At 40.6% G+C, this 20,370-nt stretch overlaps 1 protein-coding gene across 1 annotated transcript in view; it reads right to left on the bottom strand.

The window, feature by feature from the left end:
• The window catches only part of JAM3 (junctional adhesion molecule 3), a gene marked incomplete at its 5' end in the record, with an annotated part of 80,139 nt that overhangs the window by 5,073 nt on the left and 54,696 nt on the right, over nt 1-20,370 (bottom strand). The window contains 4 exons of the mRNA XM_057490590.1: nt 688-890; nt 1,339-1,491; nt 4,741-4,854; nt 5,363-5,428. Coding sequence (XP_057346573.1) covers nt 688-890; nt 1,339-1,491; nt 4,741-4,854; nt 5,363-5,428 — 536 coding nt within the window. The remainder of the gene's footprint in view (nt 1-687; nt 891-1,338; nt 1,492-4,740; nt 4,855-5,362; nt 5,429-20,370) is intronic.

The following is a 20,370-nucleotide window of genomic DNA, read 5'->3' as shown; positions in this document are numbered from 1 at the left end:
TACTTTTATTAAGGAAAAGGGCCTCTCTGATAATGATTGTTCCACAGGCAATACTTTGGCAATATAAATACAGAGGATGCTATTATTACCTGACTTGTTATCACATGTATCAGACACACCACAGTCTGGAGACCAGATGCAGCGAAAGCCTGGTGTGATATGCTGCTGAGGGCAGTCTGTCCTCTGCATATGACCAGTCTCATTCCATCTCCTGCCACCTACTTCCCACCACCCACACTGGGTTATTGTAAAGCAAACTCAGACATTTTATCCATAACACTGCAGTATGTATTTCTAGAAGATAAAGATTTCTTAATCCTAACTACAATACCATTATTGTGCCTAAAGTAATAAACAATTCCTTAATGTCAAATACCCAGCCAGTAATTAAATTTCTGATGGTCTCGTGATTTTTAGTTGGTCATTCATATCAGGATCCTAAGGATCCCTACCCCTGACATTTGTCTGACACTCCCCATCGGTCAGTTTTACTCTACAGCTTCCTGTCCTTCTTCATCTTACACCTATAACTTGTTTGTTTTAAGCAGGAGTCCTGAAGACTCTCCAACATGGATCTTCAGATACTAGGAAGGTTCGCTGTCTCCCCTAATAAATGCCCTTTCCACAGCAGGTGTCCCTCACCCCAACAAACACATTTCCATCCTCACCTCTCAGCAGAGATCTTACCAGAGTTCCTGTTTCAGAGTTTAAAAGGAAAGATGAATTTCGAAATCTGGGGTTGGCTCTGGAGTCTGTAGGCAGCGGCACGTCATTGCGGTACCAGCTGTAGTGGGGCCGGGGGTGGCCCTCACCCTCCTGGCAGTACAGCGTTGCTGTCTTGCCCACAGGCACAGCCTTTGGCACCCTGCACACAGGTGGCACTGGCTTCACTGCAGGAGTACAGGTTGGTGTTCAAAATCAGCAATATGGCTCCACTCTTACCAAAACCCACAGTAAATCTGCCCCCAAAACAAGAAAGCCAGCCAAAGGATTCCTGCACCTCTCCATCCCTGCACCAGGCCTGCAGACTGGGGTCTGTGGCCTGCATCTACCCCCTGGCTCACTCCACATACAATCCGTGCTGCCTCCTCATGCCTCCACCTCCCGAGGGGCACCGTGTGGGTGGCAGATTAAGTTGCACTTCCCTTCCCACCATCTACCCCAGCTCGGCAGTCTTAGTTCTCAAAATCGCCTCCTACTAAGTCATGCAATGCAATACCCTCAGGGATATAGCTCTAGAAGGAAAGAAAATATAAGTTTTTCTTTCTTTTACTTTGCAGAAAGACTAATGAGGCTTGGAAGTGGGGGGGAACGTTTTAACTTCCTATGAATTCCTACCTTGCACAGTTAACTCAATAACAATCTCATCAATTTCTTTGCGGTCATTTCGAGCAACCACCTCACAGCGATAAAGAGCTGAGTCTGTCCGGGTCACATTCCAGATCTTTAGAGAGGTTTTCCCCAAGAGTTCGGCACGACCTGCCAAATCTCCTATAGAAGAGAAGGCACAAGACATTAAAACAGTCTTTAAAGATATCTTTGCCACTCGAAGAAGGTGGTTTCTGGGGTCAGCATTTGATGCCTCAGTAAGAAGACTGCAGATTGGCTTTATTTCTGTGCCTGTATAACAAAGGTGAGTTCTTGGAGGACATGGAGCACCAAAATAGCACCTGGTGTGTAAGAAGACTCACTGTGTGGGTCTCTGTTGTTAAAGCAGAGGCCTTGTTTCCTTTTCAAAATTCCCAGCAGGGATCCCCATTAAAAGAGAAAAAAATCAAGCAAATAACATTAAAAAACAACCAGCATTCCACAAATGGTGCTGGGCCAACTAAACATCCACATGCAAAGGAATGATGTTGGACTCCTGGCCTCACAGCACAGACAACAAAGGCCTATGTAAGAGCTAAAACTATGAAACTTAGGAAAAAACCGACATTATCATCTTAACCGTGGATTAGGCAGTGATTTCTTATGTATGACACCAAAAGCACAAGCACAAAGCAATTAGTTATATTGGCCTTGGACTTTCATAAAAAATTTAAAACTTCTGTGCTTCAAAGGACACAAGAAAAGACAATCCATTGAATGGGAGAAAATATTTGCAAATCATTTATCTGACAAAGGCCTAGTATCCAGAATATATATATATATATATATATATATATATAAAGAATTTGCAACTCAACAATAGACAAACAACCTCATCAAAAATGGACAAAGGATTTCAATAGATGTTTCTCCAAGAAGATATACAAATGGCCAATAAGAACATGAAAAGATGCTCAACATCATTAGACATCAGGGAAATGCAAATCAAAACCATTATGAGACAGATATCACCTCCCACCCACTAGGATGACTAGAATCAGAAAGGTGAACAATAATAAGTGTTAGTGAGGATGTGGGGACACAGTGCCAGAGGAATATAAAATGGTGCAGCCACTTCAGTAGTTTCTTAAAAAAATCTACACATGCAATGTCATATGACCTAGCAACTGTACTCTTGGTCATTTACCCCCAAGAAAGGAAACTTATGTTCAAACAAAAACCTGTACATGAATGTTCATAGCAGCATTATCAGTAACAGCCAATAAATGCAAGCAATCCAAATGTACACAATTGAATAGATTAAAAAATTTGGCAGAACTATAATGGAATCTTATTCATCCACACACAAAGGCGTGAAGTACTGACACATGCTACAACATGGATGAATCTTGAGAACAATATGCTAAATGAAAGAAGTCAGAAAGGACCACAGATTATAAGAGTCCATTCATATGAAGTGCCCAGAACAGGCAAGTCCACAGAGACAAAGCAGATGCCAGGCGGTAGGGCTAGAAAGGGTGGGGAGTGACTGCTAACGGACACAGGGTTTCCTCTGGGGTTGATGAACTGTTGTGGGATTTGAAATTGGTGATGGTTGTACAATTGTTGAATGTACTAACAATCACTGAAGTATATACACTTTAAATAACTTTATGCTATATGAATTTTATCTCAATTAAAAAAATTCTAAAGCATAAAAAGACAGTAACTCTTTTAAAGAAGCATGAAGAACCTGAAGAATCGCAAATAAGGTACAGAGTTAGAAAGAAATGACACACAAAAAACCCAGAAACTAATTATGACTAAATCTGTTGATTGGTGACAACTATAGGAAGGATATACCATAATATAATAGATAGCAAAGTGCCTAACATAGAGGGCAAACATTTCCAAAGGCACTTTCTCATAGGAAGGCTTGTTATGCAGTAGTTATTTGCAGAGGATTTGAATTTCTACCATATAAGAAAATAACACATAAAATTCTATCCAGGTACTTTGGTACAGCCCTGCACTGAGGCCAAAGAGACCAGGAAGGTTCTCCCACAGCCCTCACGCTTCTTTGTGTGGTGAGCACCCCCCCATCCTGCCACTACAAGTAAGGTGTTGATTCCCAGAGACAAAGTTCTTGAAAAAGACTGCCACTTGGCTTCTGTGACGGTCACAATTGCATGCACTGGGTTTATCAGGAACAGCCTGAGTTGCCAGAGAAAACTGATTGGTTTTCCAAGATTTTCCATCTCTTCAAAGCTAAGTGGTGGTGGGGAGGATACCGGTGGGAAGCAGAAGTACCTGTGAGGGCCTGTGACCTCTGATGGTGTTGAGGCCCGAAGCAGGGAGACTATGAGCTTAGGTGTTTCTAAAACGTTTCTTTCCTTCTCTGAAACTTCAGTATCAGCTTCTCTGGGAACTCCAAAGCCACCCCATCGAACTCCCTTGCGTGCGTCCTATCAGAATGATGCAGCGCCCTGGGGCACACCACCAGTGACTCCTCACGGCCTCCTCCGCGTCTCCCTGCACTACCTGACAGGAACTCTGAACTGGGGGCCCTGCTCCAAGTCTGCCCATCTCCAATCCTCTCTGCAAAGCAGCCAAGGCAGTCCTAAAGCGTGGATGAGGTCATGTCACTTCCCCTTATATCTCTCAGGGGACCCTTGGACCCTCCATTCTCACCAGTGGGCATTCAGGGCTGCTCACCTGGCTGTGGCCACCTCTGCAGCTCCTGCCAAGTCACTCCCCGTCCCCTTCCCTCTCAAAGCCCCAGGATGGAGAAGAACTTAGAGTTTCTCCAATAAGCCAAGCTACCTTTTGCTCCCACATCTTCAAACACAACTCCTCTGCCACACCTCTCACCATCTATCTGACTTACGAGCCTGTCTTCACGTCTCTGCTGAGATGTCACCTCTGGGAAGCCTTACCTGACCAACTGTCCTGCCCCAACTTCACGTAATCTGAGAGCACCCTAAGCTTGTCTCTGCCCTGGCACAGGACACGATCCTGCTAACTGGTGTAGCAAGCACTTTCTCGTGTGAATGCCTGGCACACAGCACATGCTCAGTAGATACCTGCTGTCTCCCTGCTGCTTCCCATGACCCTTCTGATTCACTCACTAAACATGCATCACTATGGCCACAGATAATGGTAAGATGGTGGTCTAGGAAATGTCACTCTGACACTTCAGAAAGATGGATTACAGATAGATTAAAATCCTAACAAATGAACTGGTATTTGTTGAAGCCAGGTGACAGTACAGGGAGGCTCCATACACTATTCTCATTACATTTGCATGTTTGAGTTTTCCATAAGCAAAACAAAAGAGCCATCGTGGCTAGTGCAGGACTAGTCCAAGGACGGTCTTCTTCCCCGAGTGTATGCCTGGTCCTGTGGGCAAAGAAGAGGGCTACGGGATCATACCCTGAATTTTGTTGTCAAAAAACACATATGTGGTCTGGTCATCTTGAATTTTCTTCCATTCAATCCTGGGGTCATTCGTCTGTGAATCCGTAATGATACAAGACAGTTCCACACCTGACAAAGAAGAATAAAAAAACCCACAGAACTCTGTGAATGTGGAACAACTTTAGGTTCACTTGTATACCCAGACCCTGCAAGCTATCTTTAGCTTTAGAGAGGTCTTTCACACAGATTAAAAAGTGACTGCCAAGCTCCAGAGGATTTAAGAAAAGACAAATTTTAGCTAGAAAAATACTACAGATGATTAACATGGGCTTTTACTAAATAGAGTATATGTTTCCCCATAATATTCCACTTGTATAAAAGAAATTTCTTCGTTGTGCAAGCACAAAGCCAGGACAGGAATCAGATTTTAGCCAACCAAAGGCTGCAGTGTTCTCTGCTGGCCCACTAACACGGTGCTTTTTGACACCTGTTCACATCAAATGTGTTACTGAGTAGCCCCCACCTGAGCATCTCTTTGGCACTATAAATCCGTGTATGTTTGGCCTGAGTTGGCTGCAATACCACTGAATTTCCATTAGATGGCGCCCCTTCTCCTAATAGGTTCCCTTGTACTTACTTTCAAATTCCTGTACCACTGGGTTTCGGTTGCTGGATTTGAGATTCACAGCCCCTATTAAGCAGCCTAAAGGAAGAAAAGAAAAGTAAAATCAGGGACAATGCAATTCTAAAACAGAGAACCCTAGGACTGAGGTCAGATTTTCCCCTCTGTTTAGGCTACAATCACTAACCACAGAGGATAGACAATATTACATTCCAAAACAAAGTCTCTTAGATACAATGAGTGGCTGCTTTCTTTCTCTGTCTGACCTTCACTGGAAGGAACAGAGGAAGAGGTGAATTCTGAGAATGCACTTTCCTTCTTAGTCCCAGAACAAAGCCCACAGAGCTTCAAAGAATGTCCTTCTTGCTTAGAGTCATTGATAATCTTTTCAATGCCCATCACCCAGATCCACGGGGCCTTCTGGGCATCCTTTCCTCCTCCAATCCCCCATCTCCTCCTCCAGGCTTCAGATCTGGCAAAGGCACTCTGTGGATGTGATATGGTCCAAACCCTTAGCCTAGTATTTTTCCCTTCAGGACCACAGCAGCACTCTTTACAGTCACCAACCACCTGAGAGTCCATCTATATTACCCAGTGATTCCCGACCATTAGAAACTTTTCAGCAGTCTTTGGTAAATGAGAATAATAACATGGTGATTTCCTCTAATATAAGTTGAGTAAAGCTATTAATAAAATCAAGATATGTTGTTTACTTTGTAATGCCTTTCAAAACTAGCACCTGACTCTCCATGTGTTTCAGCAAACATTAAAAAAGCCAGTCTGTCATCGTCTCAAAGGTCTTCACCAATTTTCTTGGAAAATCGAGTAGATACAATGACCACCTAAAAAAATGTCATTCTTTTCGCTACTTGGCATCTAGGAAATTATGCCACCCCCAAAGAAGGCTTTCATACATAGATCTTACAAGGTCTCAGGATCTTAACCTACTAAACCAGCTAAAGAGAAAGTGCCAGAAAGACCTGCATTCAAAGCTGCTTTCTGTTAGGTGTGCTGCAGGCCACAACAAACTATCCTTTCTTTTTCCTAATCCTATTTAATGGCTCAGCTACATGAATACATTTCAAGTATACATTTTGATGCTTTATTAAGACTTTATTAATTACAACAAAAGCCTTAAAAAATCTAGTAAAAGGGATGAAAATCAGAAGTATAATATATCTGAATTGCTATTAGTCTCTAAAACACTGACTTCTATAAAAGGTTATAGAACCAGGACAAGTGAAGATAACTGTTTTTGGTCAGCAATGCATGGAGGCTAGAATACCTCCCATGCATGTGTAGCACTTTCTCCTTCAAGCTGAAACTTCACAGTGACTGGGACCCATTAGTAGGATGCTCCGAATATCTACCTTATCCAGAAATGTGACCATGGACAATTCTTTCATTATGATCACTGTAACTTAGATGATGAAACACTTAAACTCTGGTTACAAATGAGTGAGATAAGGGATCAGCTTCTGACCCAAAGGGGCCTTAGAGGTAACATATGAGATCTTTGCTCAACAGGAAAATGACTGAACAACCCAATTTGATCCTTTCTCTTAAGAAGTATGAAGCTAAGAGAGACAGAGAATGAATTCTAGAGTTTAGAGTCACCAGAGAAATAGAGTTGAAGTAGAGAACAGAGAGAGAGATGGTGGAAACACTAGAGCTGGTAGCAAATGAGCTAGAGGACAAAAAGATAACAGCAGGGCTATGCTAGTGTCTGCAATAAAGTCAGATTTTCATGAAGGCCAACTGAAATACATTCTTTACAACAAACCTCTGAAGTAAACTAAGTCAACTTATTTCTTACAACCTAGAAGAAGCTAAGGTAACACAGCCCCACATAATGGAAATAATTACCTCTTATTGCCCTGCTCTTCAGGGGAGAGATCAATGCTCTACACTTCTTAATGAAAGTGTGACCTGATCTCTCCCCTACCCAACTACCCTTGATAAGTTTCACAGGCAGCTGCTGGTGCCAATCCTAGTAGTATGTCCCAAGAAGATAAGAGAACAAAGGATCACTACAAGTAACTGAAGTTCTAACAAGTGATTTTTCACAAGAGCTGGGCCCTAGGTCTGCTAAGGTCTCAAGCGGAGCAGCCTTCTTCAGAATTGTTCTGTTCCTAAACAGTTGTTAAACCTGTAAATATTCTATAATGCTTACTTTGCCCATTCCCAAAGCCAAGGATCCCACTTTAAAATACAGTATTAATGAGAGGGTGAAAATGATGGCGGCCTGAGAAGTGAGGCAGAAACCTCCTCCCAAAACTACATATAACATGAAAATACAGCAAATACAACTAATCCTGAAAGAGTGACTGGAGAAAAGACTGAAGCAGGCGGCCTACATCTGGGGAAAAGAGAAGACCTCATGGAAAAGGGTGAAGTACCAAATCTGTGATCCAGAGCAACCCAAGCCCTCCCCCACCACAGCTCACAGGTGGGAGGAAGAGAAATGGAGCAGGGATGGAGTAGAAGGACAGGACTGTTAAACACCTAGCCCTGGAGGTCTGCTCCAGGAGCACCAGCCTGCATTACATGATGCTCTGGAGATTAGTGAGGTTGGAAAGCTAAGACAGGTGGAATACTTAGACAGACTGATTTCCAGTCACTGGTGGAGAACAGGTACCCACAACAGCCCATTCCAGGACAAAAGAAAGGCGGCACTTTGAAAGACTTCCCAACAGTGGGAGGGCTGCTAAATAGGCAAGGATTATACAGAGCTTGCTGCTCAGGAGAAAGGACAGGTGGACAAAATCGTCCTGGCACACTCAGCCCAGCAGGTTGGGAACTTGCAGGAGCTTCAGGTGCTTCATCTCCATGGTTAGCAACACAGTGCCAATGACCCCCTCTGCAATATGCAGTCTGATACTCCTTCCTCCCAGCTGACACCAGTTCGCAAACCTGCTACCCCTGTCATCACACTGGGCCAGCTGGAGGGCAGCTCCACCTCTGGCAGTACCGGGCATAAAGAAGAAGCTGCTCCCTGCATGCTCGGCCCACTGGTCCTGGTAGTGGAGACAGTACTGTGGCCGGGAGGCACTTGTGTATCAGTCAAGGGATACACAAAGAGTACAGAATATGATACCTAATATATAAAGAGTGGAGGAGGAAGAAAAAGAAGTGAGGATTAAAAAAGAAAGAACCTTTAAATTGTGTTAGAAATAGTGTACTAAGTGAGTTAGTTTAAAACTGTTAGATTGTAAAGATTTCCTCCCAGCAAGAACAGGCACTGCCTGCCAGAGACCCTTGCCATCGCTCCAGGGGCTGAGCAGCTCCAGAGAGCAGAGCTTCTGGGCACTAGAGGGTGTCGCCTACACAAACTTATTACTCCACAGTAATAAATACAAATATGAAATGGCAAAAGAACCTGGTAAAAAACAAAATCTCACAAACACCAGAAAGAGGGCCAGATGAAACTGAACTCACCAATCTTCCTGAAAGAAATTTAAAATAAAAATCATAAACATACAGAACTACAGAAAAATATTGAAGATCTCAGACAGGACTTCAAGGAGACAGAAACTTTGAAAAATACAGTATCTGAAATGAAACATACAATGGAGGGATTCAAACGCTGATTACATGAGGTAGAGGAGACGGTAAATGAAATAGAAATTAGAGAACAGGAATACAAAGAAGCTGAGGCAAAGAGAGAAAATAGGATCTCTAGGAATGAAAGAATAATAAGAAAACTGTGCAACCAATCCAAACAGAACAATATTTGCATTATAGGGGTACCAGAAGGAGAAGAGAGAGAAAAAGGAATAGAAAGTCTCTTTGAGGAAGTATTTGCTGAACACTTCCCCAGTCTGGGAAAGGAAATAGTCTCTCAGTCCATGAGGTGCACAGATCTCTCAACACAAGGGACCCAAGGAAGGCAACACCAAGACATATAATAATTACATTGGCAAAGATCAAGAACAAGGACAGTGTTAAAAGCAGCCAGAGAGAGAAAAAAGATCACATACAAAGAAAAACCCATCAGGCTATCATGAGACTTCTCAGCAGAAACGTTACAGGCAAGAGGGGAGTGGCATGATATATTTAATGCACTGAAACAGCAGGACCTTGAACCAATAATATTCTACCAGGCAAGATCAGCATTTAAATTTGAAGCAGAGATTGAACAATTTCCAGATAAGCGAAAGCTGATGGACTTTACTTTCCACAAACCATCTCTACAGTGTATTTTAAAGGGAATACTATAGATGAAAAGTGCTCCTAATGCTAAATAGATATCACCAGAGAAAATAAAATGACAGTAAAGGAAGTAGACCAATTAATTACTAAGCAAATGCAAAATTAAAGCAACTACCCACAAGGTCAGTCAAGGGATACACAAAGAGTACAGAATATGACACCTAATATATAAAGAGTGGAGGAGGAAGAAAAAGAAGGGAGAAAAAAAAAGACCCTTTAGATTGTGTTAGAAATAGTGTACTGAGTTAGTTTAAAACTGTTAGATTGTAAAGAAGTTAAACTTGAACCTTTGGTAACCATGAATCTAAAACCTGCAATGGCAATAAGTACACATACATCAATAAACACCCTAAATATAAATGGATTGATTGCACCAATCAAAAGACAGAGTCACTGAATGGATAAAAAAAAACAAGACTCATCTACATGATGCCTACAAGACACTCACTTCAAACCCAAAGACATACACAAACTAAAAGTGAAGGGATGGAAAGAGATATGCAAATAATGGGGAGAAAAGCAGGAGCTGCAGTACTTGTATCAGACAAAATAGACTTCAAAACAAAGAAAGTAACAAGAGACAAAGAAGGACATTACATAATGATAAAGGGGCCAATCCAACAAGAGGATATAACCATTAAAAATATTTATGCACCCAACATAAGAGCACCTAAATATGTGAAACAAATACTAACAGCATTAAAGGGGAAATAGAAAGCAATGCATTCTTGTAGAAGATAGAAGATTTCAACACACCACTCACTCCAAAGGAGAGATCAACCAGACAAAATAAGTAAGGAAATAGAGGCACTGAACAACACATTAGAAGAGATGGACCTAACAGACATCTACAGAATACTCCACCCAAAAGCAACAGGATACACATTCTTCTCAAGTGTACATTGAACATTTTCCAGAATAGATTTTATAGTAGGCCACAAAAAGAGCCTCCGTAAATTCAGAAGGACTGAAATTGTACCAACCAGCTTCTCAGACTACAAAGGTATGAAACTAGAAATAAATTATGCAAAGAAAACAAAAAAGCCCACAAACACATGGCCACTTAACAACGTGCTCCTAAATAATCAATGGGTCAATGACCAAATAAAAACAGAGATCAAACAATATATGGAGACAAATGAAAAAAAAAAACTCAACACCCCAATATCTCTGTGACACAGCAAAGGGCTTTCTAAGAGGGAAGTATATTGCAATACAGGCTTACCTCAGGAAAGAAGAACAATCCCATATGAACAGTCTAAACTCACAATTAATGACACTAGAAAAAGAAGAAGAAATGAGGCCCAAAGTCAGTAGAAGGAGGGACATAATAAAGATTAGGGCAGAAATAAATGAAATTGAGAGAATAAAACAATAGGAAGAATCAATGAAACTAGGAGCTGGTTCTTGGGGGAAATAAACAAAATAGATAAAACCCTAGCCAGACTTATCAAGAAAAAAAGAGTCTATATACATAAACATAATCAGAAATAAGAAAGGAAAAATCACTACAGACTCTGCAGAAATATAAAGAATCATTAGAGAATACTATGAAAAATTATATGCTAAGAAATTGGATAACCTAGAAAAAATGGACAACTTTCTAGAAAAATACAACCTTATAAGACTAAACCAGTAAGAAATAGAAAATCTGAACAGACCAATTACCAGCAACGAAACTGAGTTGATAATAAAAAAAACTACCAAAGAACAAAACTTCCATACCAGATGGATTCACTGCAGAATTTTATCAGTCATTTAGTGAAGGCCTAATACCCATCCTCCTTAAAGTTTTCCAAAAAGTATAAGAGGAAGGAATACTTCCAAACTCATTCTCATAGGCTAATACCAAAGACTCCACAATAAAGAAAATTACAGACCAATATCCCTGATGAACATAGATGCAAAAACACTCAACAAAATATTACAAACTGAATTTAAAAAGGTCATCAATCATGATCAAGTGGGATTTAGTCCAGGGACGCAAGGATGGTACAATATTCAAAAATCCATCAACATCATACACCACTCAACAAAAAGGACAAAAACCACATGATCATCTCCATAGATGCTGAAAAAGCATTTGAGAAAATTCAATATCCATTCATGATAAAAACTCTCAACAAAATGGATATAGAGGGCAAGTACTTCAACATAATAAAGGCCATATATAACAAAGCCACAGCCAACATCACACTTAACAGCAAGAAGCTGAAAGTTCTTCCTCTAAGATAGGCAACAAGACAAGGATGCCCACTCTTCCCACTTCTATTCAACATAGTACTGGACGTCCTCGCCATGGCAATCAGACAACACAAAGAAATAAAAGGCATCCTGATTGGTAAGGAAGAAGTTGAACTGTCACTGTATGCAGATAACATGATTCTGTACTTAAAAAACCCTAAAGAATCCACCCCAAAACTACTGGAACTATTAACTGAATTCAGCAAAGTTGCAGGATATGAAATTAATACACAGATATCTGTTGCATTCCTATATACTAAAGATTAACTAGCAGAGAGAGAAATCAGGAAAATTCCATTTATAATTGCATTGAAAAGAATAAAATACCTATGAATAAACCAAGCAGGTGAAATACCTATACCCTGAAAATTACAAGACACTCATGAGAGAAATTAAAGAAGACTCCAATAAATGGAAATACATCCCATGCTCATGGATAGGAATAATTAATACTGTCAAAATGGCCATCCTGCCTAAAGCAATCTACAGATTCAATGCAATCTCTAAAAAAAATACCAACATCATTCTTCAACAAACTAGAACATATAGTTCTAAAACTCATATAGAACCACAAAAGACCCCAAATAGCCAAAGCAATCTTTAGAAGGAAGAATAAAACTGGGAGGATTATGTTCCCTGACTTCAAGCTCTACTACAAAGCCACAGTAATCAAGACAATTTGTTACTGACACAAGAACAGACCCACAGATCAATGGAACAGAATAGAGAGCCCAGATATAAACCCAAGCATATATGGCCAATTAATATACGATAAAGGAGCCATGTTTATACAATGGGGGAAATGACAGCCTCTTCAACAACTGGTGTTGCCAAAACTGGAAAGCTACATGTAAGAGATTGAAACTGGATTATTGTCCAACTCCATACACAAAAGTAAACTCAAAATGGATCAAAGGCCTGAATGTAAATCATGAAATTATAAAACTCTTAGAAGAAAACACAGGCAAAACTCTCTTGAATATAAACATGAGCAACTTTTCCCTGAACACATTTCCTCGGGCAAAGGAAACAAAAGCAAAAATTAACAAATGGGACTACATCAAACTAAAAAGCTTCTGTACAGCAAAGGACACCATCAACAGAACAAAAAGGCATCCTACAGTATGGGAGAATATATTTGTAAATGACAAAATCCAATAAGGGGTTAGCATCCAAAATATATAAAGAGCTCACATGCCTCAACACCCAAAAAGCAAATACCCTGATTTAAAATGGTGGAGATCTGAACAGACACTTCTTCAAAGAAGAAATTCAGATGGCCAACAGGCACATGAAAAGATGCTCCATATCATTAATAATCAGGGAAATGCAAATTAAAACCACAATGAGATAGCACCTCACATCAGTTAGGATGGCCAACATCCCAAAGACAAGGAACAATAAATGCTGCCAAGGATGCAGAGAAAGGTGAACCCTCCCACACTGTTGGTGGGAATGTAAATTAGTTCAACCATTGTGGAAAGCAATATGGAGGTTCCTCAAAGAACTAAAAATTGAAATATCCTTTGACCCAGGAATTCCACTCCTAGGAATTTATCCAAAGAAAACAAGATCCCTGATTCAAAAAGACATATGCACTCCTACGTTTATTGCAGCACTATTTATAATAGCCAAGAAATGGAAGCAACCTAAGTGTCCATCAGTAGATGAATGGATAAAGAAGAGGTGGGACATATACACAGTGGAATATTATTCAGCCATAAGAAGAAAACAAATCCTACCATTTGCAACAACATGGATGGAGCTAGAAGGTATTATGCTCAGTTAAATAAGCCAGGTGAGAAAGACAAGTACCAAATGATTTCACTCATTTGTGGAGTAACAATAAATGAAACTGAAGGAACAAAACAAAAACCTCACAGACTCCAGGAAGGGTCTAGTGGTTACCAAAGGGAAGGGGTTAGGGAGGATGGGTGGGGAGGGAGGGAGATGGGGATTAATGGACATTATGATTAGCACACATAAATTAGGGGAGGGTCACTGGGAAGGCAGTATAGCACAGAGAAGACAAGCAGTGACTCTAAAGCATCTTAATAAGATGACAGACAGTGACTGCAATGGTGTGTGCAGGGAACTTGATAATATGGGTGAATGTAGTAACCACAATGTTGCTCATGTGAAACCTTCATAAGATTGTATATCAATGATACCTTAAATATATAAATAAATAAAACGTAGTATTAATTTGTGTAGAAGAATGGTGCTATGAGGTTTGGAAGGCAAGAGCCTAGTACTTGAAGACATCACCATGTCGGCTGGAATATTAGCCAATGCCCTAGGATGAGAGAATATATTTGTAAATGACAAAATCCGATAAGGGGTTAACATCCAAAATATATGAAGAGCTCACATGCCTCAACACCCAAAAAGCAAATACCCTGATTAAAAATGGTGGAGAATCTGAACAGACACTTCTTCAAAGAAGAAATTCAGATGGCCAACAGGCACATGAAAAGATGCTCCATATCATTGGATGCACACCATAAGCAGTTAGGAAATGGGCTCTGCAAGCCTGCCTTGGTGGCTGCCGAAGTCTAACTGTGCACACTCTGAGTATCAGTACTATCAGAATACTCACACTGATTTTACATTATTCAAGACTGAACAAAGGATTTTTTGGAAGGAGAAAATGGAAAATCTGATACAGCATCTACCTCACATACTGTTCCTATTTAATCTCCTATCTACCTTGGCTTGTCAGACTTTAACTGCTTTGGGAGATTCCACTCATTCACCAATTTTTTAGTGCCTATATATGCCAGATGCTGGCCTAAACCTTAGGGATGACACATGAATAAAACATAAAAATCTATGCTGTCATGGAACTTGTAGTATAAAACAAGTATCATATCATATTTACTCATTTTTATGTCTTCAATTCTAAGACTGAATGGTATTTAATAGGTACTCAAAAAGTGTTTGCTGAATAAATCAATGTGCATTTTTTATATTCTATGTTGGATTTCCTTGAGTTCTCCAGAAAAATCACATAGTTGAATTCAGTTTGTTCACAGAGCTATGTAATGTGGCCACTCTCTCCTTCATCCTGCCCAGGAATATATTATTGGATCTTGGACTTAGAAGGGATCTCAGATATGTGTAATTGTCTTACCTGCTTCTATTCAAAACCTCTTAACCAAATTTAAGACTCCCCTCGTGAGACAGGTGTAAGTTCTAAGTACATCATGGTTTCAGTATGTGAGCATTAATACTCAGGACACCCTTTCACACAGCTTCCCCTACCAGTCACATCTTACATAATCATAGCACAATATCAAAACCATAAAACCGGTATCTGGACAATAAATGTGTATAGGTCTATGTCATCTCATCATATGTGAAAGTTCCTGTAACCACCACTGCAATTAAGATTCAGAACTACTCCATCACCACAGAGATCTCCCTCATGCTAACTCCATGGTCAGTTCCATCTCCCACCACCCCTTACCCCTGGCAACCACTAATCTGTTCTCCATTTCCACAGTTGTGTCATTTGGAGAAGGTTATATAATGGAAATATACAGTAGGTGACATTTTGAGATGGACTTGTTTCATGCAGCTTAATGTCCTTTAGGTCCACCCAACTGTGCACACCAATAGTGCGTTTCTTCCTGCTGCTGGGTCATGTTCCATGCCACAGTTTGCTTGAGCATTCACCCATTAAAAGACATCTGGGCTGTTTTCCAGTTTGGGTTTATCATAAATAAAGCTACTGTGAGCAAGTATACTGGTTTTATGTACATGTTTCCTTCTCTCTGGGATAAATGCCTAAGAGTACAAATGCTCATTTGTAAGTTGTTGCATGTTTAGTTTTTTTTTTTTTTTTTTTTTAGTTTTATTTTTTTTTATTTTTTATTTTTTAATAATTATTTTTTATTGAAGGGTAGTTGACACACAGTATTACATTACATGAGTTTCAAGTGTACAACACAGTGGTAGAACATTTATATACATAATTCTAGGTTCCAGCTATCACCCTACCAGGCTGTTACAATATCTTGACTATATTCCTTATGCTATACATTACATCCCGGTTACTAATTTATTTTACCATTGGAAGTCTGTCCTTTTTTTTTTTTTTTTGTGAGGGCATCTCTCATATTTATTGATCAAATGGTTGTTAACGACAATAAAATTCTGTATAGGGGAGTCAATGCTCAATGCACAATCATTATTCCACCCCAAGCCTAATTTTTGTCAGTCTCCAATCTTCTGAGGCATAACAAACAAGTTTTTACATGTAGAACAAATTCTTACATAATGAATAAATTACATAGTGAACAGTACAAGGGCAGTCATCACAGAAACTTTCGGTTTTGCTCATGCATTATGAACTATAAACAGTCAGTTCAAATATGAATACTCATTTGGTTTTTATACTTGATTTATATGTGGATACCACATTTCTCTCTTTATTATTATTATTTTTAATAAAATGCTGAAGTGGTAGGTAGATACAAGATAAAGGTAGAAAACATAGTTTAGTGTTGTAAGAGAGCACATGTAGATGATCAGGTGTGTGCCTGTAGACTATGTGTTGATCCAAGCTAGACCAGGGCAATAAAACATCCACGTATGCAGAAGATTTCTCTCAGAACGGGGGGGTGAGGTTCTAAGCCTCACCTCTGTTGATCCCCAATTTCTCACCTGATGGCCCCCCTGCGACTGTGCCTGTCTTAGGTTGTTCCTCCCTTGAGGAATCTTACCCGTCTCTGGCTAACCAGTCATCTTCCGGGGCCATACAGGGAAATGTGAAGTTGGTAAGTGAGAGAGAAGCCTTATTGTTTGAAAAAGTTAGCTTTTTACTTCTTTGCATATTTATGCCCTGTGGCTTCTATGCCCAGCATTTGTCTTGAGGTATCTTTACCACTTGGAAGAATTATGATACTCGGTAAATTTGATATGAGGCACGAATTCTATTTAAGGGTTGTAATTAGGAAGGAAGAAGAAAAGCTATAGAAGTAGCAGGCGGAAGAAAACATGGGAAGATTGATTATTTCTTTGATATATCTTCTTGTAGAGTAACTTCAGCATGTATAGGTTTTAAGCTACTACTTAAATTGCACACACACATTAACATAATAGGAGTATAGTTACATAACCAAAGCATATCTGTAATTACCAGCCATCTGCAGTGAAACCAAGAAAACCAGTTAGGCACCTTAGGCATTTGTGAAAACTTATCTATGATATGGTGGATATTGTCCAAATGAACTTGAACAGTCTGAGATAAATCAGACAAATTAAAACAACCCATTCCTGGGGACTGTTCACATGCCATATGTTCTTTTAACAATAAATAGTTTGTAGTTGTAAGACTTTGGAGCGCTACAATTTGCACTTCTCCAAATTCTTGGTTGAGTTCCAACAGTATAGATCCAGTCCAATTTTGTTGTTTTACTGTATGCACAGGCCAGCTTAGATATCTCCTTCCTCATTCCCATGGGAGGTCCAGGAACTGGTGGGATGAGTGCATCTACAGCTGTAGCAGTGCGTGGATCTTTGTTGGGGTTTTTTGATGATCATCTTCTGGCATGAGTCTTCCAGAGGGTGCAGATGTTGGAAGTTCTTTTTCATATCGTATCTTAGTTCATTTTCGGGGTAGCCCAATTAGGCTTTGATCCTCTGTATAAACACAAAAAGACCCTTTGCCTACACTTTTATATGCCCTTTATACCCTTGTGTAGAACTCGTTGGAGGTTACCACACAGGAACTGCCCTTTTTTTTTTTTTTTTTTTTTTTTGCTATCACTAATCTACACTTACATGACGAATATTATGTTTACTAGGCTCTCCCCTATACCAGGTCTCCCCTATAAACCCCTTTACAGTCACTGTCCATCAGCATAGCAAAATGTTGTAGAATCACTACTTGCCTTCTCTGTGTTGTACAGCCCTCCCTTTTCTCCTACCCCCCCATGCATGTTAATCTTAATACCCCCCTACTTCTCCCCCCCTTATCCCTCCCTACCCACCCATCCTCCCCAGTCCCTTTCCCTTTGGTACCTGTTAGTCCATTCTTGAGTTCTGTGATTCTGCTGCTGTTTTGTTCCTTCAGTTTTTCCTTTGTTCTTATATTCCACAGATAAGTGAAATCATTTGGTATTTCTCTTTCTCCGCTTGGCTTGTTTCACTGAGCATAATACCCTCCAGCTCCATCCATGTTGCTGCAAATGATTGGATTTGCCCTTTTCTTATAGCTGAGTAGTATTCCATTGTGTATATGTACCACATCTTCTTTATCCATTCATCTATTGATGGACATTTAGGTTGCTTCCAATTCTTGGCTATTGTGAATAGTGCTGCAATAAACATAGGGGTGCATCTGTCTTTCTCAAACTTGATTGCTGCATTCTTAGGGTAAATTCCTAGGAGTGGAATTCCTGGGTCAAATGGTAAGTCTGTTTTGAGCATTTTGATGTACCTCCATACTGCTTTCCACAATGGTTGAACTAACTTACATTACCACCAGCAGTGTAGGAGGGTTCCCCTTTCTCCACAGCCTCGCCAACATTTGTTGTTGTTTGTCTTTTGGATGGCAGCCATCCTTACTGGTGTGAGGTGATACCTCATTGTAGTTTTAATTTGCATTTCTCTGATAATTAGCGATGTGGAGCATCTTTCATGTTTAGTTTTTTTAAGGAACTGACAAACTGTTTTCCAGAGCTGGGCTGTACTAAAATTCACTGTAGGAAACTTCTCTAATTTTTTTTTTTTTTACTTACAACTGAATGTGAGATGGTTCTCCCTCCTGTATCCTTAGTGTTTTCCATGTATACTCTCTGAGTATCCAGTTTTTCCATATTCTCATCACCATTATTTAAAGTTTTGTTTTAATTCTGGTAAAATACACGTAACAAAATTTACTATTTAAATCATTTTTTTGTGTATAATTCATGATACTAAGTACATTCACTATGTTGTGCAACTAATTTCCACCACTTGCTCATCACACCAAACAGTAACCCTGAACCCACTGAACAGTAACTCCCCATTTCCTCAAACCCCCAGCCCCTGGTAACCTGTTGTCTCTATGAAATTCCCTATTCTATATAAAAACAAGGTAAAACTGAAGGAACAAAATAGCAGCAGATTCACAGACACCAAGAAGAAACCAAAGGGAAGGGGTTGAGGAGGTTGGGAGGGAGGGAAGTAGAAGGGGATTAAGGAGCACTATAATTAGCAATCACAATATAGGTAGGTCATGGGGAAGGCAGTACAACCCAGAGAAGACAATGACTCTCCCACATCTTACTACACTGACAGTGACCACAACACAGTAAGTGAGGACTTGTTAGTATGAGTGAATGTTGAAACCACAGTGTTGTTTATGTGAAACCATCATAAGACTGTATATCAATGATACTGTGGGGAGCGGGCTATGCCCTTCCCCCACTTGCTGATGTGGCGGGAATGGAGAACAAAAAACATCCTGTTTACGCATTCCATGAGCAACTGAAGGAGCCCTGCTGTGCCTACCTTTGCCCGGCTACTGCTGACGTCAATACTGTGCTTGACTGTCTATTGGATAATGCTATTTCCTGGGATAGTGTGCCTTCTTTGCTGTATAAATTCTCTGGACTCGAATAAAGCTTGCTGGCGACGCACAGGAGCGTCAGCCCTCCCAGTTCTTTCTGTCTTTCTTTGTTTTCTTCGCCCCCCACTTCCGCACTTCAGGACCTGCTCAACTCTGCACGGCCGGACCGCGTCAAGGGGCGCCCGAACAGGGACCTGAAGGAGAGGGAGAAGGGGAGGGCCACCACGTCGAGAAGAGAAAGCCCTGGCCAGGGTAACCAGAGAAGACGCGTGAGAGAAGAGGCACGCAAGCAACGTGGACGTGGTAAGTGATTTTTCTGGGAGTCCAATATGGGACAGGCAGGAAGCAAACAGCTTTATGTCTGCGGGTTGAAGAAATTATTGGCTATTAGGGGAATTATAGTAGGGAAGTCCCAATTAGAAAGATTTTTAGACTTTATTAAGGAAGTCTGCCCGTGGTTCCCAGAAGAAGGGACAGTAGACATAGACTTATGGAATAAGGTAGGAGAGGGATTACAAATTTATTATTCTGCCCACGGACCAAAGAAGGTTCCAGTAGATACTTTTGGACTGTGGACCTTGATTAGAGATTCTTTAGATCTTAGGCATGAAGGACTTAAGATAGAAAATGTGAAAGAGCATGCCCTTGATATGGGTCAAGCCACTGAGGAAAACGAAAGCAATCTTGCTTCTCCAGCCATCTCCCCGTCTGCTCCGCCATTAGAATCGCTGGAAGGGCAGGAGCCATCTTATCACAAACCGGACAGCGGCTCAGACGAGGAGATGGAGGAGGAACAGAGCCCTCTAGTGGACGAAGCTTTAGTTCAACTTTGTGATAAGGAGATACAAACAATAGAGATAGCCTTCATAGCCTCTAGCAAGAAAGTTTATCCATCCCTGCTCACAGCAACGCCGACAGTCGCCGCAGCCCCATCGGGAATACCTTTCAAAGAGCGGTGGAATGAAATTCAGGGCACCCTGAAGCGGCTTACTTTAGCCTTAGAAGCACA

This window comes from Manis pentadactyla, chromosome 13 (genome assembly GCF_030020395.1).
Source record: "Manis pentadactyla isolate mManPen7 chromosome 13, mManPen7.hap1, whole genome shotgun sequence".
Lineage (NCBI taxonomy): Eukaryota > Metazoa > Chordata > Mammalia > Pholidota > Manidae > Manis > Manis pentadactyla.
The sequence above is the reverse complement of the archived record's forward strand: the minus strand, read 5'-3'. Positions and strand labels throughout refer to the sequence as shown.